At 41.5% G+C, this 22012-nt stretch overlaps 1 protein-coding gene across 1 annotated transcript in view; it reads left to right on the top strand.

The window, feature by feature from the left end:
* LOC119656877 overlaps nt 1–7308 on the top strand; it is a 528228-nt gene extending 520920 nt beyond the window's left edge. Inside the window, exons 18-19 of the mRNA XM_038063542.1 lie at nt 6236–6345; nt 6422–7308. Of these exons, the coding sequence (XP_037919470.1) occupies nt 6236–6345; nt 6422–6913 (602 nt within the window). The 3' untranslated portion in view covers nt 6914–7308. The remainder of the gene's footprint in view (nt 1–6235; nt 6346–6421) is intronic.
* The last annotated feature ends 14704 nt before the right edge of the window (nt 7309–22012 follow it).

Raw genomic sequence — 22012 nt, 5'->3', positions numbered from 1 at the left:
ATAGCCAAGATGTTTTCACTTTTATTTGGAGGAATAGTCCATATGTGGATATTACGATGACTAGTTAGTTCATCCGTTAGAAGTGGAACTTCAGCAAATGATATACAGCGAAATTTTTCCTAAGGGTCGACCACTAACCCCTTCGAGATGGATTATACGGTAGCAAAGGCCTTATTATTTACGACAGCTTCTCTCTTTTATCACGTCGCAGGCCGTATCGAAGGTACAGAAGCTCAAATCATATCACGTTCGCCCCCACTAGCAGCGGAAATAATAGTCTTCACTTGTTGTTCCTCGATCCGTTTCCAAGCCCCGGTAGTCATCTTACGGGGGAAAAAATAGCCTTTTGATGGCAGCGCAGTGCCTATCAATATTCTCCGGTCATCTGTCAGGAAAATAGTTTTCTCACTGCCAAACGACAACCGGCTCTAAAAGAGAACCCTGTTGAACTTCGAACGTTGAGGACCCCCACCCTGTGTGAAGATGCGGCTGCAATATGCAAACGAAGGCAAGCAACCGTCAAGTGAAGATCTAGCAGGGGTGATATTGTTCCGCACATCCCGAATGTAACTCCTAAATCTACTGCTATTCGCGATGCAGTCGATCCGATTAGATACGTTCATACATTGCAAATTAGTTGAAGCGCAACTAGCCTCATGACAGTCTCCGTGCCGCCACAACGCGGTTGTGGAAGCTGTAGAAGACCGTAAACCTCTCACCATGGTCATTTTGGTCCCCAGAACTAATTCTCTTCGTTCTTCCGACTATTTCCGGAGCAGAAAGAATTTGAAGAAATGCAGGCTGCAAGGCCACAAACCTTTATCATATTTGGTAGCCTTTTACGCCAAGCAGGGAAAAGTTTAAGTAAATTCTAAACCGTATAGTAAACAGGGGAATCACTACTTCAACGGGGCTCCGGATTTTCGCCTCGATAGTTTATTTAGTTAGTTCGAGTGCAGCTGGCCCCACCTACTTCCTGAGATGACAATGGAGTACATGGCCATTCAGACTGTAGTTGTTCTTTCCTTTAGCTTGCATTTAGTTGCTTTTCAGGAATTTCTAGGATCAATACTACGCTGTATTTACTGGAACTACACTTTACGTGATTACTACTTATATTTCCTCATGGATCCGGGGTTTGACATTTTTTCTGGAAGGAAAGAAGGAAGAAAAAGAACAAGATAGTGGTTGAAATTTGGTAAAGGGATTTTTTTTGCTTGTGTCACCTGGATTGTGGATATCTGCGTTCTTGCTACCTTCTAGAAGAAATCCTAGAAAGCATAAAATAACACCTCGAAAAATTAGTGGATAACGACCACAATGGTTTTGCTCTGGTTTCTTTTGCATTGACCACATCAACGCTCTTTGAGTCATTGTGCAACAGTGTGGAAAATTTAAATCCCTGCTCCACCTGGTTTTTGCTCAATTTCTAGAAGATTTTGGACGGGTCGATGGCAATGTATTTATAATACTGTATTTAGGGGGAGGAGGGGCCGATACTTGAGGGAAATTATAAGTTATAAGACCTACATGAAACACACAAAATGCCAAGTGCTGCAATGAGGTAAAATCTAGCGAGAATTTGAAAACCAAAACCGAGTCCGTCAGGATTATGGTATATTTTGACATCGATATTTTTTCTTCCCATTAAGAGTGACATCCTCCACGCCGCCTTGCCTGCAGGATATGAAGAGTTTTAATGGATAATGTCATCCTACGGAATTCACTTCGACTACACTGATAACATACATATGCTGGCTCTCTTACAAAGCAGTCGCAGCGAATGGGCCAGACATTGTTAGCTATTATAATCCTACCGCGGACGATGTCATGCAATGAAATCGACCCTCCAAGGATGAAGTACCAGTAGGTCACCCTAGAGTTACGCAGCATATAATTGTGGAGAAAATAAGCGGGGTTGTCTTATTTTCCAGCGTTTTACAGTGAGAACAGTAAAAAGCAAGTGGCCTATATTCTCATAAGATGTCACCATTTTCTCACCTTCACTGAAAGCAAACCAGTTCCCTTTAAGACCATTGCACCGGAACAGCGGTCGTTTTCTTGTCTTATGCAGTACCGATTTTTCCATAGAAAAAAAAATCATCTAACTTACCTAACTAGCGACCACTACGAACGTTGAAAAAATGTGGAATTAAGGCGAAAAACGGTGCTGAAAGTAGTCTATGCCCTATTGGGGCCACCAACTCTGCTAAATGGTTCATCAATTGAGATATTTGCCATTTGGCATGACGACGCCCAAATGAAGGTTTGCCAGAGAAAAGTCCTTCATCAAGAATTAGCAAATTTTAGAATTTTGATTGGGTATACATAGCAGTCAGTGCAAGGACAGAATCACCAAACGGAAATTCTATATATATATTGTTTTTCGTTACAGTCGCATCCTGTTTAGCAGCAGGGTCAGCGGGTCTTGATCGATTGTGCCATTTTTCCTAGCCGTATGCTTAGTCTCGGTGGAGTCCAGAGGCTTTCAGACTATCATCTTGCTTATCAAGTCACTGCCTTTTCGGTCGGCAGTATCTTCAATTTTTCCACAGTCGGTACAACCGCATTTCGTATGTCGTTTCTCTCCATTCCTGCGACGCGCCGTAAGGTTTTGAACTTGAGGCGTTTGTTGATCACGAAGAACGCTCGTTGTGGAAACGCAACATTGTCCAAGTTGCGCTGCATTAAACACTTTGAGATGACAGTTCACTGTTGGCTTCTGGTTCACTTAGCATTAATCTACTTAGATCACTCAGTTCTTAGCGAATTACTGCCACTGATAGTACCTGTTTTGTAGTGGTTGGCCATCAAAAGTTCTGTTTTGCTCAGATTCAGTCTCAGCCTGTATTCCATGAGGCGATCATTCACCTTTACATAAGTTGGCTATGAGCAGATTTGTTCTGAAGTGCTAGGTAAATACAATTTGGATAGAGTAGTGTGTAGGGCAGTGGACGCTCCGTATGGCGGTTCATGATAAAAACAAAGAAGATTGGCGAGAAAACGCTACCTTGGTAAACACCAATACAGATTTGAAGAATCAGAATCACTTTAACTCAGCAAACAAGGTCTTCAGGCCCTAGGTATCACTGCAAAGCCTAGAAAATGAGTTTCTGCGGCGCCCTATCAAATGCCTTGACTAGATCCAGGAATGCAAGCTAGAAAGAGTGTATCTAAAGATGTTTCTTCAACTGCAAACGGGTCAGCAATTCCATGTATTGCGTCATTAGTTTAACAGTTCCTGTCAAATGTAGCTTGGTTCACAGTTATTTGAGCAGTTGTCAAGGATCACTGAATCTTAGTGTTGGCTTTCAGCTTTGCATTTTCCAGGGCTTAGCTGAGATGTTGTCAGATCGTTTTGCTTTCCTCAAAATCATTTGTTTAATTGTTTCTCGATTTCTGTGACACTGACAGGAGGATTTGTTTGAAATATCGGTAATGCTTGTGAAAGTAGAGGGGGAGCAGATTATTTCGTTGAAATCAGCAGAAAGTCATCCCGCTATTTGCCTGTCGGGGCTGGTTTGTCCGTAAGAAAAGTACCGCTCTGTTATTAACGCTACGGAATCATTCGCAATCATATGTGCATTGGTGAATGCTTTACACAAACTGGCACAGATTTCTTCAACCGACCCGAGTGTCCAGTCTATTATTAAGATCTCCGCAGTAGGCCGTTCAGATAGCAGCGACGGCTTTCTTTGCTTCAGTGACTTGGTCCTTGCATTGACTGCTAGGGACACCAAATCAAAATTCAATAATTTGCTGATTTTATTTTGTGGCCCGGGGTATGCTTTTAACACTCTCTCGACTTGCCAGCAACTAATATGTCAAAGCTAGCAATATTTCCCGGTATTCTAACAAGACCACCAATTAGCTGAGGTTAATTCATTCAGCCATAGGCATTTAACACATTTCAGTATATGGACCTTGTCTGGTGAGCTTACTACAAAGTGACAGGCAAGGTGGGTTACGAGTTTTTTTAACTTTCCAATAAAACACATTCGGGTGGTTTGGCGACTCAGCCAGTGGTTAGCAATTGACTTTGCCGGTACTACGGTACTAGTCGTTTCTTACTGAAATTTCAAAGCGCGACAATATAAGCACATTATGTCAATAAAGATATTTCACGGCATTTTATAATCGTAGTCTTCATTGTAATGTTTTATGGAGATGGATTATCAATTTTGATCGAACTTGCCGTGAGCGGTCAGCTTCGCCGCGTTGTGTATCTTGCTTTTCGGCAACCCAAGCTGAAGTATACGCTTTTTTTCAGAAGATTTGAAATTCACGAATCATGTTGTTGAGACGTTGCAGCACCTTTTGAAGCGACACTGTCCCTCAGCGATTCCCTTATCAATAAATTTATTAACGTTACAAACAAGTCGGGAAACCGGAGGCTGGACGCTTCAAGTATGAAAGGTTTTGTGTATTTCTTATATAAAGACATTTGATTGTGTATTTGCCCAATTTATACGTAGCACGAAATATATGCATATATTATGTGAGAGTATCCATTTTCGGGTGATATTGACTTTTATAGTCTTGAATTTTAAAGGAAACGAGAACTTTGACCTACTATAACTTTGTTAGTAATGGTGCGATTTCCGCCAAACTTAGTAGAATGTTGCTCTATGCTATAGCCTACATTACTGCAACTTCGTGGTAATAGGATGAACTAAAAGGGGGTTTTGTTGTTTTTAACTTTATTTGAAAGGATATCGATATGGGGGTATTTCGGAGCCTGGGTACCATATATTGGCAGCCTCTTGATTTTTTTCAGATTTTCCGTTTGGATAGTTTCCGAGAATGAGTCCGTTAAAGAAATGACCTATTTCAACCTCTCGCACTCCTCATCTTTCCAATAAATGTCAAAACTAACTAATTGAGACCTTTCATTTGATACTCTACATGACTAAATTTGGCGAAAAAAAAATGTACACAACTTTTTTGCATGTATGGGCCTCCTTTAAATTCAGTGTTCACAGTTCCCACCTTTTCACCAAATTTGGTGTCAATCTCTATAGTCCTCTCCGAGAAAAATGCGTGTGACCGACAGACAGATAGTAAACTGATTTTAATAAGGTTTTGTTTTACACAAAACTTTAAAAAGGAGCGCCATAACCTTTGAAAACAACAATTTTTGTGGGTAGTGCTCGATCCAGATGGATATATATATACGTTAGTATCAGCGGTATTTAACTTTTTGTTTTAATATATGTATATATGCACGCTTTGGTGCCTGCAGTAAGGTGGAAATATTCAGATGCGTGCTATCAATTTAGGTACGTACATATATGTGCACATCAGTACAAGGTTATATAATGTTTGTTTAGAATGAGTATATTAGGCGAAGATGGCTTTACGGTTTCTAACCAGGGCAGAGGCAAATCGTCAGACGCTGCCTCACCTCTGCACTTGGAGCAGCGTAACCAAAACGACTCGCACATGTTAAGTGCTCCTTTATATAATTCGCAGAGCACGACATGCCAGTGAATTATATTGAGCGTAAATCTGTCCACACTTTGGGCCGAAGCTTGGCCAGAGCTAAATATATTCTTTTAAGAATTGCGTCGTCCGCATTCACTTGATATCGGATTGAACCACATGTCTTCGCCTAATATTTTTGAAGTTTGGGTGCTAAGCCCTAAACGAGAGGTTCATGGGCCAAAAAAGAGTGAGTAAGCTGCTCCGCATTTGGTCCGGTCAAGTGGCTGCGGACTTAGAACCCCGGAATCCTTAAAAAAATATGAGCATAATACTTATTTCTTCAATATGTATCTGAAAGTTTGGAAATATATGAGCGTTCGTTTTGAATTTTTAGCTATTTGCTAAAAGAAAATCGTGCGTAAAATGTTCAATACAGATCCCTTATAATTAAAGCGTCCAGCTTCTGGAATTCCGACTTTTTATATAATAGAGTATTTTAAAGGAAGCTACGCTATTCTTTGGGCATCGGTGAGATAGGATCAGCTAAGTTCCCTTCGTCCTAGACGAAAACTTCAGTTGCTCTTTTTAACAAAACATCTTCTAAAACAAACTTAGGGTAATTTAGAAACTTAGAGAAATCCAATTGTCCAATTGCCTCGATATGAGCTATTAGCAGATTACCATATATATAACAAATTCTATGCAGAACTCACAGTTGGTACTTTTATTTACCGTAGAATGAACTTTTCTCTTTCAGCAACAACTTTTATTACTACTCTTGTTAAAAAAGAATATCCTTTTTCATTTTTAGACTCAGAACAAAACCTTGCCATGAAGCAAAAACAGAATGCCACAACACCACCGAGCGGGCGACCCAACGCCCTGTATCTCGGCAAACAATCATACACGCCGCAAAACTTTGTAAGTTTAATTTTTCGTTTTGTCTGATACAATCCGGGAATACATCAATTAACTTTTCCATTTTGGTTGCCCACAGGAATCTCCCACAACAATTTTCACGGAGACTGAACAGCAACAAAAAACCACACCATCAAGTCATCACAGCACGTTAAAGTACAAGGACGACGGTCGCAAAACCTACCAGGAAGTCATTTATAGTACGCTTCCCGTTAAAAATGTCCTGCACGAAAGTATCCTTTCGAATAGCGCCACAATGCTGGCACGCAACGAGAGCGGACGGTACGACTCACCGACATCCAATTATGGCAATAATTGCAACGCAAACGCCGACTTGCAAAACAATATTTCGTCGCACAAAACAGAGTTCAATAAAAACGACGAGTATGGACTATCCGTAGCGGACTATTTAGGTTCTAATCTAGACTTTAGTTTAGGCAATACCGACTCAGCTATCACTATGGGTCGCGTTAGTAATCCCACAATTTCATCGACTACTATTAGTAAAACAAATTCAACTAGAAACCATATTATCACGGACACGCTGCCGGGTCCGGAGAGCTGCGTTTAAAAGATGCAATAGTGGGCAGTGGCTGAGTCCTACAATTCAAGTAATAAGTAATAAAATGAGGAATAAGTAAAGCATAAGTAAATGAATAAATAAATGAAGACTGGTCCATTGTAAATGTAAAAGAAATTCTTACGAGACATTGTTAAACTAAGAAGAAAACACTCACGTTCAACTATCTAAAGATGTAACGATAATATCTAACACATATCGAAGATACTCTGTACGGTTATTTGTTTGATTCGGCTTTATTGTTAATGGATGTAGTTGATAATTTTGCTCAAGTTTTATTTTCTAAAACGGAACATCAAAAGTAAGACGAGAGATCACTTGAAAATGGTGGAAAATCTAGATGCGTCCTGGTTCTTTCCAATTGTCTGTCGGAAAATTGCTTTTGGCAGGAATTTTTTTTACATTGCTATTATAATCCTTTCATTTACTCTTCAAGTATATATATGGTTGCCATTTATCCCATAGTGGGGTATACCGTGTCAACCGCACTTACACAGATTCCATCGTTGACGGTTACCTTAAATGCACTTCAGCTCCTCCACGACTTTCCGAGACACTCGAACTCCTCTACGGTTCGACGTCCTTATGGAAACCCACTCGATGGCCATCTTGGGATAGCAGATTCCACTACATGGCATAGCCAGCAGTGCATTTGTCGCCCCTCCTTAACGTGTAACCTATCCGCTGCTACTTTCGCCTTCCGATTACATTGCCTAGATATACAAATTGATCAACGCTTTTGCTGCTCCACGTATTAATGAAAATAAGGAGAATACAATAATCGGTCAGGCATTGAACCTACTTTTATTAATGTTTATCTATCCAGAGCGACTCGGTGAAAGAGCAAAAAGATGCTATAAGTGTATTCGAGGTATTTGAGAGAAGACGTTATAGTCCATTGAACTCCTCCACGTTTTTCGGAAAAGCAGCATGAAGACCGTCTCAGATAGCAACAAGAAATAATATCGGTGACAAAATGTAACCCCGTCGACTTTGGACCTCAAAATTCTCCGAGAAGTTTTTTATGTTGCGAGATTTTCTTTGATGTACTCTACAATTATCTTAGTTAGTATCTATACAACGACAGGGAGTAAGATAAGACTTTGTTCTTGTTATGGACACCGTAACACGGGATATCCAAAGTCCAGCGTGCTACACATTGCTTCATGCAGATGATGTTTTCCTAGTATCTGGTAGCAAAAATTATCTGGGCGAACTTGTTCAAAAATGGAATGATCGCCTCATGCAACACGATTTCAGATTGAATCTAAACAAAACTGAATTTTTGACGACCGATCCTCATGAAACAGGCACAATCACTATCAGCGGCAGTGATCTGCCCAGAACTGAGCTATTTGAATACCTCGGGTCAACGCTATCAGCCAATGGAGAACTGCATTATGAAATTGCTTCACGCATTAACGCAACCTGGATGAAGTGGCGTTCCACAACTGGTGTTCGATCGCAAAGATCGATGTATCAACGAACGTCTCAAATCTAAAATTTACCGCATTATTGTCCGTCCTGTCGCTCTCTATGGTTCTGAGTGTTTGCCAACTATAAAAGACAATGAACGGCGTCTTGCGGTAATTGAGACGAAGATGTTACGTTGGACTAGTGGCGTGACACGTTTTGATCACATCCGAAATGAGGATATCCGCGATCGTTATGGGGTTGCACCGATCGTGGAAAAGTTGCGAGAGAGGCGTCTTCGATGGTATGGTCACGCAATTCGTGCTAACGAGAATTCGCTTGCTAAGATTAGTCTGAACATCGAAGTCGATGGTAAACGACCAAAACGCAGGCTTGAACAACAGTGGCTTGATACGCTGGATGGGGATTTAAAAGCCTCGAGATTGCACCCAGATCAGTCATTCGATAGAGCCAAATGGCGAAACCGATCACGACGAGCCGATCCCGCTTGTGAACGGGACAAAGGCTGAAGAAAAAGAAGAAGATAAGACTTGATTGTAATTTTCTTCTATATATTGGATATGATTATCGCTAGCAGCTGCTTTCGATTCGGAGTCAAAATGCTGCCACCGTAGTGAGCCATAACCTATTTTAATTTCAATGAGTAATTTATTTAAATTCCTAGAGCCCCCAATTATCACACTCCAAACGGGTGTCCTTTTTGCGCTCTTAACGATCATCCCCTTCTTCCACTCTAGAGAGAAGACTCGGATATCCTCCATTTGTGTGCATTGATGGCAAAAACGATTTCCCTTGTGCTTGGAGGGGTAGTTGATATCCGCATGTTACAGTGACTCCACTCATTCATTAGAGGAGGATCTCAATCAGATTTGATACGGTTAAGAACCGTGGTAAAGTGACTTTTCACCATTTTAATTGCCTGCCTGAGGAGAAGTTGACCGTCCAAATCCTTCCGCTTTCCTGACCAGTGCAATGCTAGTTGTTCCAGTTTACAGGAAATTCAGAGTACCTTGGTCGGGTCTGCTATGTTTCCCTGTCCTAGGTTTCACTATCTGTCAGCCTGTGAGACACTGTTTGTGTCAGCTTTTAGACCATTTCCTAAAGACTTTTATACACAGAATAATGAGGACCATAACGACGGTTAAAATACTTACTGTTATTTCTAGGACATTAAAATCAAATTATTTGACAGCTTCTTCACATTTTGGACTTGCCCTATTGAATTTAGGAGTACACTACCCATGGTTCAGAGAGTCCATTCCATCTCTCCAATCTCTCTCCATTATTTTCGCCTTAAGAATTCCTGGATGCTACTTCCTGCTGGTTTTCCAAATGTATACACTCAACAGTTACTACAATCAAGGTGTCTAAAGGACCCCTCCAGCTGGCGATAAAGATTCCACCTTCGAGAAAAGAGTCTGGTAGGCATCGGCTGTTGCCTCTTTGCGGTAAACACAATCAGATGGCTATTATTTGTTTGTTCAGCTAAGTGTCTGATAGATTAATTGGTAAACAATCTCACCGTGCATAGGTCTAAAACACTTTTGTACGCTTGTGATGAGTTTTGTATCCTGTCTACTCCTCAATTCGCTCTCATAAGGTTACTGCCACACGGTAAGAGTGCAAGCCCTCTTCTCAAAGCCAGCCTCTTCCTTATATTCCTCACCTTTTCAGAAATACTTATGTACATCAGCACTTCGAGGCGTGATTGGAATCTATCACCAGTACCGCTGGTTATGAAAATGTGCATAGGCAAACGTCACGAAACCTCAAGCATTTGCCATTAGATAGTTACGTCTTGGTAATTTTACCTGAGTACCCGGCATACCAGTGCGGCCTTCTTTAAACACGAATTGATTTGGTGACGACAATCAGAGCTCCACTCTGATAAGCCTAACGATACCAGTTTATACTGAGTGCAGGCCATGCATTCTTATTAGTCCATGTTCGACTTACCAAAAGCATCTACTGAACTAAGGAGCACGGCATCCGATTTGTAAGCGCAAATCCACGTTTGAGCACCAAAGAGCGCTGTCCGCGATGTGAACATAACCATAACTCCCGTGAAACTTCCACAAGGAGGCGAACCGCAAATAATGGGCCCGGCCGATGTATGTTTTTAGAACTTCATACCGGTTTCTATTCTACCAGATAGTTTCCGGTGAGGCTTCGTTATAAGGGCCACTTTATTTGCGTCCTTTGAATCGCGGCCATCGACTACTCATCAGTCAATGTGAACATGTGAACAGGAGTTCTCCTCGTCCACTTTGTGTTGATTCAGTCGACAGGGTTGCTATCCCGTCTATCCCCTAGTCACCTCTGAGCATCATTGATCATCAGACAGAAAATCGTAATCATTCCCGCTGCAGCTTTTTTGGTTTTACTTCGAATCCGTTCGAAGAAACTCGTTTTCGAGTTTATCACTATTCTGAGGTATTTGTCCACATGCTTTGATTTAATTGTGATTTTACCAATTCGTATAGGAAGAACTATCGGTATATTCTCCATGGCCGAAAACATCCTCAGTACGCGCTGAGCTTGTTTGATCAAACCTTTGACAACTAAGTATTCTATCGCCATCTGCGGGCCATTTAACGAGATGCTATAAGGATAAATCCCTGAACTGTTCTGGTATGACCTTCATTCTGCGACTCGTAGAAAGGAAAACAGTCGCTCAATATCAGCAAAATCTAGTCTAGAATGTCAAAAACACCTATCTCGGAGGATTCACCGCGTCCTTTACGTGCAGCATTTCGAAGACAACCGTTCGTTGACATTGGCGGTTGTGTACTGCAGATAACTGGCCGCTTAAATCATCTCCACAATCAAATCAATTACGGATACCTTCCCTTGAAAACAATACTATTCAGGCGGAAGGTTTTCCACAACACAAATCCGGTCAGCCAATTTTTGCTTGATGGACTTCCAGAGTAGCATCTCTATTGTGTTCAATATAATTAAGCGGAGGATGACCTGGTGGCATTTGCTTACCAGTGTCGCAACTTTCCAAGGGGACATGCATGTACTTCTTTGTCCTTCATGGATAAGACGCATTTTTCGGTTCCTGCGCCGTCAAGAGTGAGCAGCCTGCGTACTTCTCTCCTCACCGATAACATCATACCCGCGTTAATGCTGCTCATTACCTCCTTCCAGTAGTGCGGCTTTTGCCCAATGATTTTGGCGGAGTTTCTTCGTGACTCTGTATTCTATCGATTTGAAAGTTGCATTGTCTTTTCTATTCTGCCAATTCTAAATGTTGGCTTTCTTTTTCTTTCACGTCATATATGTATGTGCACGTCTATTTAAGCTCTCGCCTGTCCTTCTAGTAAATGCGTTATTTTGATCCTAAGACAGGGCATGAATTTCCACATATAACCTACTTCTCATAACATAATTTTGATCCTCGATTTGTCAAATACTGAGTCCCTCTCACTGTATTCGAAATTTCTATCGCATCCAGCTTGATTTGGATCCTATTTCGAAGTGTTTTCGTTTTGCGCCTGGTATTAGGTATTCTCCCAGCTATATCCTCTTGCTTTATACAAGTGTCCGATCCAGAATGCGCATGGAGATTTCAAAGAATTTACAGACAATGCCCTCAGATAACTCCAGCTGCCCCAGTTCACAAATTAGCCTATAATGACCTGTAATTATCCTGATTATAATCATAAGGCTTGTTCTTCGTGAAGTTGAAATCACCGAGCATTCCGCTTCTTCCTCCTTCCTGAGTGGCATGACTATGAAATGCTTTCCGGCTGCACAAAAGGCTTCTGGCCGCCCTTGTACTCCTTACCGGGCTAGTTCATCTCCCTGCCTGTGTAGCTCCCTTACATGTATTTCCGAAATACGTCTCGTACCTGGTAGCAATTTAGCTCTCGCTTCCGTGCAAATGATAATAATACCATGGCTGGCATACCCCAGTCCTGCCTCAAATTGTATTCAGACTCACCCTCCTGCACAAGTTGCTAGTATTTCTCAGTTCAAGTTGGGTTTTATCGGATGATATTTCCAGTATAAAGGACGTCAGGACAGTCGATCTGACAGATTTAGGGTGAAATGGATTTTTTTTTTGACATTTGGAATAAAAACCACTTTCACCGGCCTCCATGCTCTTGATATCCAAACCAAGGCTACACTACAATTTACTACTCTCAACAAGGTACTCATAAGGGCCCCTACACCCATTTGAAGTAGTACTAGGAGATACCACCCACTTCGGGTTATTTAAAAGTTCTTGTCGCTCGTCTTACTCTAGCTTGGGGGTACACCTCTTTTGCTATTTTCCATTTTGTGCTCTTGATCTTTCGGTCTATTATTGAGGAGTTAGCCAAGTAGGTACAATGAGTAGCCAAGTGGCGGTACAATGAGCCCAATTAGGACTAAGATAGTGACTGCAATAAGAAGGGCGAGGAGCCGGTTCAAATCTTCAGAACTAGCCCGTAGCATTTACGAAGGATAGCAGAGATCTTCTTGAGGTCCCCAAAGAATTGTTCACCTTGCGTCCGCAGGTTGGTTTTAGTTACAATCGTGAAAAAGTGCCTAAAAATTTCTTTCTCTCCTAAAGCTTTCTCGATCAGATCTTGTAAAAGCAGGACTATACCCCCTTCGACTTGGTGCAAGCGGCGAACCTTGGCCATAAAAAATTAGCGGGTAAATTCCAACTTTTCCATTTGTCAGCAGGATCCACTGAGGGAGTCCCGTCTGGTCATCCATCGGTTCGCTCATTCTCCTATATGTTACTATGACCGACATTTCACGGCGTACCAACAACTTACATTGGAGGAATTGAGCATTCTTGGTCCATTTAGCCGCGGCTGGTGGAATTCGGTTACTCTTGTCTTCATTGTAAGTAGTCCAATATATGCAGAATTCACATTCGTCACTATCAACTAGAGCATCGGGGAGATGGCGCCACCCTGAAGCTCACAGTTCTGGTGGAATTACTATCTCCCAAATCAGTTTGAATTATCTTGATTCCTAGTAGCATCCTCCAATCCTACTTTCCTCTTACTACTGTTGATATCTAAGCCATCAAGGAGATGGCTTAAATATCAACAGTGCTGAATGCTCCCTCTATAGGGTATGTTGTTTATAGTATAATAACCTTTCAACCGTGCACATCCCGATACCTCGTGCAGAGGGGTTTCCGTGAACTTACCGTAGAATTACGTATACTGAGACTTGGAGAAGGCCGATCTCTCTATGATCGTCTAGGACGCCTTCAACACGAAGAGCAGTGCGGTATATATCCGGCAGATATCTTCTACCATTTGTTGTTGTTTCTATAGCATGAAAGGCCGTCTAGGCCCGGAAACTTATATGCAAAGCTGTTTATGGCCTAGCTAATTTTATCCTTCGCAGTTTCCGATCCAATAATCTCACACAACAGGAACTGTGTAACCTCTAAACAGGCTTCTAAATCACAGTTCCCTCACTGAAAGTGGAGTGTGTATGAACAATCAGCTACAGATTCTCACCAGGAGATTCCATCCGGAAGCTTTCCGGCTTCTTATCAAAGGATGGAGTCCTGTATTCTTTACCCAGAAACTTACTGCGCCTCAAAATCGGAACCGTCAGTCCAGGTCCGACTACCGATATTCATTACTTTCCACAGATCATTGGCAGCGTCAGTTAGGTCCAGGTCGTCCTCCGGTTTCGTGAAGTAGAACCCTTTCATTTTGCCGTTCCTGACTCCAAACCACACTTTAAAGACCGCCTTTTCCACTGCCTCTAGGCATACTTCTTTAATGTGAAATAAATAAAGTTGGTTATTCATTTGCGCAGGATTTGAACGATCTTGACATTGTCCATGTAGATCTTTGACAGATGGACCAAATTAGTCTCCTAAAAATTTTGTCGTATGAACGATCTTGAGTTTTACGTCTTTCCAGGTATCGCTGATCTGAGCAACGCATAAACGGAAAAAATCCGTGGAGAACTGATGAAACCAATAGACGACCTGTGAGGAATCCAAGCCTTACAGAAGATGTTTGATCACCGTCTCTGACAGCCTGGGCTTAACGTTGGTCCTTACCTCCGGCGCCAGTTGACCACTAGCGGGATTATCATCCGCTGTAAGTGATTCCTGGCGGTATTCTCAGATAGTCACATGGTATTTAGTGAGCTCCATTTAATTCCGCTTGTCGATAATACCGACGGATACGGACTTCCACCAATTCATTGGTTTCGAATAAGATGCACAGTGTCTGATGCCTTGCTGCGTCCAGTTCGACTACAGAGATTTTCTGGCTGGAAACTGCTAGTCGGTCTGTCGCCTTATTTCCGCAAGTCACTGATGTTGATTCCTTTCTGTATTTATGAACGGCGCGGCTGTACAACTTTTAAAGGTTACTGCCTTCTCGTTGGTCGCTAACAGCTAGTCCTCCGATGATACGCTTCGCACCAACATTTTTTCTTTTTCCATCGTCTGTTTTTCGGTTTTTAACTTTGAGTCTATGTTTGAAGGTGCCGAATGTATGCGGAGTCTGCATACTGTAGGCCAAGCTCCCCTTGGACACGCAGCCGTCGGCATATGCTGTTACAACTTGGCTTCGGGTCTTATTAACACCTTTTCCAGTGCAGGCAAGATGGCCCACGGACTACTACTTCGGTTCATCCCACGCCTGATGCTGATGCCCCTAAAACATGATCAGCAGGCAAACCGATAATGGTTAGCTAGGAGGAGCCTACTCCCACCTTGGCTTTGTGCCTCCTGATCCGTCCGAAGTAGATGTGCCACATTATTACTCAGAGAACTTACACAAGCATCTTAATCTGTCCTTCTGGGATTTCTCATTACTGAATTTTTTTCCCAACTGACCTCGAAGTTATATTTGATTATTCTGCATCCAAAATAGAACATTCATCTGCATCTCTCCAGCTCCTAACTATGAGTGTTCATAATAGTATATCCTGGGATTAAGTTAGGACCTTTCTCCTGGTGCTAATTATGAATGTTGGTGGACTTCCTATATTACGTGTTTCTGACCTGTTATGACGGATAATTTCACGAAGGTGTTTACCTTTTCTCGTTATGTGTTATTGCAACCGAGAAGTAGTGACAGCACCTTCGTCTTACAGTAGCCCATCAGCACCTTTTATCAGGAAGATCTTGCTGCCTTTTGTTTCGCTTGTTTCGCAAGTTTTACGCCCGGGTTCTAGCTGACCTTGTATAGCCGCGGGATTTCCAGTTAGGAACTCCAAACAACATATATATTTTTGTTAGAATTTCAGAATGATACATGCTCTTGGTTTTTGGCCAGAAGTGTTCCAAATTAACTGAAGACTTCCTAGTAGGCCATGGATCTGCTACTACAAACATTCAGAGTTCTTGAGCCAGCAGTTTCATCCTTGGAAGAAGAATATTTAGATGGGCTATTTTGGTGTTGGCTATTGTTCATTCATTCATCTTTCGCTGAAGAAGATTTAGATGGGCTGCGACTAGTGTCTATTGCTCCATTAATGGATGGAGCTTTTCTCTTGTGTCGGAATATTGTCCACCACGTGGTACTTGCCTGTGGTTTGTTGTATGCGTTGAGTGTTAGGAGATTCAAGTTTGGACTCTCGCAGGTCAAGCTGCTCGCTCACTTCAGCCCTTTCGGTATTCATAATCTATCCTATTCCTTCAAGGATCTTTGAAATATACTCTCCTTTGGTTAATCACCAATTTATTATTTTTAAAACCATTTATTTAATTGACATGAGTATTATTTAACTTTTCTAAATGAAGTCAGACATTGCATTTTTTAAAGCAAAAACAAATGCCGTGACGAGATCTATTTTTTTTGACAGACCTAGGCAGACTATTTCTTCTACCTGATTGCTTCTTCGGCCTAACGGCTGTCAACCTGCCATCAACAGGTAGGTGAGCCACTCAGGCGGGTGAGTTTCTAGTTGTGGTGAGTTTCTCTAATCTGGTGTGGAACTCGGAAGGATCTCCGCTAAGCGACTCCACCCTACAGCGCCTCAGACTCCGAAACCATCTTCGCTAGTTTCTCTTTGTGTATGCGAATTGGGATATCACTGAGTCTTTAGTTGATACAACACTAGTTGTTGTTGATTACTTCTAACGGTCAGTTTTTAACAGCTGTCGTGAGCAGTTTTCTTTTGCTTTATTCTAAACGTGTTGAGGCTGCCGCTTCGGGCAATTCATCATCATGGCTTCGGGCAGGTGGGCTTTCTCAGCAAGTCCCAGGCATATGGCCCATAGCACATGTCGAGAGCTTCTACCTGTATCAAGAGTGTATAATGCTTGGCATTCCATTTCTTACACTTCTGCTCGACAATATGGTTTTTTCTGGTCTTCAAGAATGGTTATCTACTGCGAGAATGACCTGGATGGTGCAACCAGTTTAATATCCTTAACTACCTATGGATATTTAGCACTAGGTCTCCTGGTTCTTATTTTCACTCTTAACCTACCCAACAATTTTTCTCTTCTCCTCTCTCCTTTCTTATTGACATTCCCTCTTGTGGCCCGATATCTCCTGGTCCTCTCCTCTTCATCTCTGCTGTTGGAGGTGTAGGTAAAATATATTCTAAGTCTTTTTAAATTGTTTCAAATAGAGTAGGTACTCTGATATGCCAACTATAAACGTAACTTATTGATATTAACTTTTTGATCATCGGCCTTTGCTAGTTATGATGTTCACTCGTTGAGTTGTTGTCGTCTGATTATCAGTGTAGTGGAGATATATCTTGCATCTTGCATGTAGTAGGAGGTTCCACTTGTTTGATATTTTTGTCCATTTTTAAGGTTTTGTCTAAAACAAAATCTTATTAAAATCGATTCACTGTCTGTCTGTCTGTCTGTCACGCGTACTTTTCTCCAAAACGAATAAACCGATCCGGACGAAATTTAGTGGATAGATGGGAATTATGAAACGCGCATACAGAGAGTGACATGAATTTAGGTGGAGTTTAAAGGGGGCTCCCCATACATGCAAAAGGAGGGATTTAATTTTTTTTTTTGCCGGATATAGTCGTGTAGGGTATCAAATGAAAGGTTTCGATTATTAGTTTCCGAAACTTACATTAGTTTTGGCGTGAATGGCAAAGTGCGTGAGTAAGGAGTCAAAATGTGCGCACTTAAATGAGACAGGAACCATTTTCGGAAACTACTCGGCCCAAAAATCCGAAAAAAATCAGAAAAGTGCGTTTAAATGAAATTTAGGCCTCCAAATATATGCCATTCCGATATCTGCTCAAATAAACTTCTAGGGGTACTAAATTGCACCAGCATAGAGAGCATTCGCGTGTTAAGTTTCATGAAAATCCAACTATTAGTGTCAAAGTTATAGCAGTTCAAACTTATCAATTTCGTACAAATTAACAGCATCCTAAGCCATATAAATAAGATGCTGTTGTCATAATTAACGAGAATAATTGACATTCGAGTGAAATATTAAAATCCCCAGCCCTTTTATGGTTTTGTGTAAATCAAAACCTTATTAAAACCGGTTTACTGTCTGTCTGTCCGTCGCACGCAGTTTTCTCGGAGACTGTTGCAGCGATTGACACGAAATTTGGTAGAAAGGTGGGAACTGTGAATGCTCAAGCATGCAGTGAGTTGTACAGCGCAACTCCACGCTTGAGCTCCGAAGAGCTCTGTGCGCGATGTAGGCATAACCACAACCACCATGAAACTCCCACTAGGAACTGTGCTCACGCATACAGTGAGTTACATCCTATTACGTCAAATTTAAGGGGAGGTCCCCATAGATGCAAAAGGGGGTGTACATTTTTTCCACCAAGTATAGCCATCATATCAAATGAAAGGTCTCGGTTAGTACTTCTCGAAGCTGACCTTAGTTTTGACATTTATTGGAAAAGCGGGGAGTTCGGGGGGTCGGGGCTATCCTCAGAAACTGCCAACCGCAAATAACCGGGCCAAGAACACATCCTCCAGGAATTCTCCTGGAGCATATGCTCTCAGAGGGCCATCCCGGTTCCCATGGTACCAGATAACCTCCGGTGAGGCTTCGTGGCAGAGGCACTTCAGATGAGTCCCTTGCAGACTCGGGTCTGATCGCTCTCCTCGAGTACGTGTCATTTCGTATGTCTTCTATAGCCGGCCAACACTCAGAACTATAGAGAGCGGCAGACCGACGACATTGCGGAAAATTGTAGATTTGAGACGTTCGCTGATACGTCGATTATAAAGATCACCAGTTGTGGAATGCTACTTCATCCAGGTCGCATTAATGCGTGAAGCAAATTCATTACGCAGTCCTCCATTGGCTGATAGCATTGACCCGAGATATTTAATTCGCTCAGCTCTGGGCATGTTACTGAAGCTGACAGCACTGATCAATTTAAACATCTTGAGTCAATTCTGTCAGCCAATGGAGAACTGCGTTATGCTCCTCACATAGGGAAACACAAAACCTTTTATACCTGAAGCGTCAAGCTTCCGGTTTCCCGACTTGTTTTATTATACTCATATGATTCTTATAAATATGGACGCCAAAAGGTCGCTGTACATAGCTCCGGTCAGGAAACTTTCTCTGCGATTGCCTAGCTCTGGCTCGAGTCAGGCTGCGGACACTGGGTAAACCATTCTTTGGGGACCTCAGCGAAATTTCTAGCTGCAGGATCGGAGAGCTGCTTTCCTTCGTGAATGTTACGGGCTGGCTCTGAAGATCTGACCGGCTGGACTCTGCTTCCCTGCTCCCACAACAACAGTCACGGTCTTGGGAGTTTGTGGCATCAAAACGGCGCACTAAAGCGCTAATTGGGCTCCTCGGAGCGGCCACTGATACCTACCTACCCATAGTCAGCCCTCGACTGGAAACCACCCACAATTGGAAGACACACCAGTTTAGTTCCGTTTTGAAGTTTTGTTAATAGTGGGGCCACATCGTGCAGTCTATCTTTATTGTCTCGAAACTAAGTGCTCTAACAAAGTGTCCATAATAACTGAAACCTCTAACCCTGCATTTCTGAGTAATTTATACTTTCAAATAAATATTATGGATAGGTATGGAAATATCGGATGTATACTGTACGAGTATTACCAGTTTGACAATGGTTTTTATATGCCAGATGTGTTTGAGGTTCCATCCAGTAAAGGGTTGGTTTACTTTGCTTAGTTAGATTTGAGGCCTATTTTATTTTTTTCTAGCAATGGTACAATTCTGAATAATTTTCTAAACATGATCGTCTGATTTATAAAAAGCACTCTTTATTTGTGGTTTCCGATGCTTTTGCGGAATGACTGGGATTAATTATATTGATCAACTTTGGTATCAGAGTCCGCCATTTTCAAGTAATACTTCGCAGCACCGTCGCTCAAAACGTATATTTCCTGCACATTACCCAGCGTTTAAATCCTCGTGTTTTATACGATGATTTTTACTGTTTTATACCAACTCTAGAGTACGAAATGAGTAAAATTGAATACTAACCGAAAGGAAGTAACTTTGAAGATAAAATTGCTGAATAGATACTGCAAACCGAAATAATGTAATTAGTAAGAGAATATACGTTGAAATTAATTGTAAATAAAGTCGGGATTAGCGTTGAAACTTCCGAGAAAGGGGAAGCAACCATTTAAACTAGCTGGCCTATGTAACTAAGATGTTTAAAAGCAAAAGAGAAAATTAAGAAAAAAGAAAAGTATGCGATAAGCTCTATGTAAATATTGTTAATATAAATAGCACTATAATGAGAAGAAAAGTAACCAACCCATGAGACAAAATGAAGTAATTGTATGTGTAGACAAATATGCAATGTAAACTAAACTAAAAAGAACGAAAGAACAAAAAAATAAACGAAAACTGATGGTTCTAATAATGTTAAGTAGTTAAATTTTCTATGATTTTAATTTTAACGAAAAATTAACGCAAAACAATCCCTGTCAACTCTTTCTACTAACTAGAAAAAAAATATCATAATATCGTCATATCCTACATATGTGAAAATGCATATTTCCTTATACATATCCTCCCCTCTCTTCCTCTTCTCGATTCGATTTACATGAAGCGAAACTCTGTTGAATTTGGACATTGCAGACATAAGATATTTTTATAAAGATACAAGCATCGATGCTTTGTTGCGGTAATTAATCAAATGTTTTCGTTAATCTCTTCTGGTTACTAAATTTATTCTGAGTTTGAAAAGGATGAAAAATAAATTTGATTATTGAAATGTAACAAATAAGAAAGCAAAGAGGACTAAAAACAAAACAATAGAAAATGAATAAATGTATAAATGCTTTGATTCCATGTGATACAGAATGATCAATAAAAACAAGTGTTTTACTTAAAAAAATTGCATTATTTTGAAAGTTTGTAAATGAGGAACCAGAAGACAAAGGCGTTGTAAACCTCCGACCTTTCATGGGTTTCTTCAGTTTTAGTAGCGGGGAAAAGTCGCAGTGGGTCAAAAACCCATTTATATTTTCTTTAACAAATCAGGATCACCATTGATGTCATTCAATAGCTTCTCAGTGATGCTCATGTGACTGTTCCATCATGCTAAACCAGATAATGACATTATCAGTTACTACTCGACGATTCTTCAACACTATTTTCTGCTCTTTGTCAACATTTCCATCAATTGTTAATGCGCTGGGGCGTCCAGAGCGAGCTCCATCATTAACCTCTCATCTTACTTTTTGGAAGAGCTAATAATAGGTATAACCCTTTTGTTTACTGAGAATACTTTATGCTTTATAGGTATTGCTTCAAGTTGGAAACGCTTGGTCAACCGAAGGAATATACCTACTTCATTTTTTATGTGCTTTACACTTCTGGCACGCGATGCACTGTCGAGGCCAAGCGTCCTTCTTCATGGATGGCCAGAAGTATTTTCCTATCTGGGTGGGCAAGCTCGTGTATTGCTTTAAATACTTCTTTGCGGAATTAAGCGGGAATAAATTGCGTAGGTCCCTTATCCGAGGTCTCTCAGAGTAAGTACGCGTTTGAGCCGAAGATAGGAAACTCCTTGAACTTGCATTTCGAGTTTGTCCTCAGGCTCTGAAGCGCCTGCAACGACGTTGTCTTTTTCAGACACTTGCTGGATATCGGCTGATGAAGTTCAGTTGTCGAAGTTGGCGAGGAGATGCTTTGCCGGGCTTTCGTTTAAACGCGAACTTAAGGGGCTTGTAGTCCGTAAACACAGTGTCTAGCTGACGATCGTAGGCGCTGTAGTTGCGGTGAGCTGGGTTTATCTGTTCCGAAAAAAGCTCAACGGCTGCTAGGTTTGGTTGAGCCGTTGGTAAGGAGCAGCGCTTATTGCTGTGTTTGAGTTATAGACGAACACGGTTAAGGGTACATCTGGCCAAGGAAATGCCAGAAATATAGTATAAACCAGCTGTTCTTCGACCGTTTCAAATACCTGGACTGCCTCTGCAGACCACGCAATTTCGCTAGGGTCTTTAGTTTTGGGTTCAGACAAGTAAGCGTCGAGGATCACTTGACCATGAGCGGTGTTGGGCAGAAAATGACTACAGAAGTTTACCATCATCAATGGCGCAACAAGCGGTGTCCTGTCTAGGCCTGCTTTAATAAGGAACTTCAGACATCTCGGCTTTGTGACGAGGTACTGGCCTACGTCATCGCTCCATCACAGACAGGGTTTGTCTTGTCTTCCCATTCTACCATAGATATTGCCCTTATAGACTTTCCGGGGTGGATCCTCCTCATCCATAGGAAT

Source organism: Hermetia illucens, chromosome 5 (genome assembly GCF_905115235.1).
Source record: "Hermetia illucens chromosome 5, iHerIll2.2.curated.20191125, whole genome shotgun sequence".
Lineage (NCBI taxonomy): Eukaryota > Metazoa > Arthropoda > Insecta > Diptera > Stratiomyidae > Hermetia > Hermetia illucens.
The sequence above is the reverse complement of the archived record's forward strand: the minus strand, read 5'-3'. Positions and strand labels throughout refer to the sequence as shown.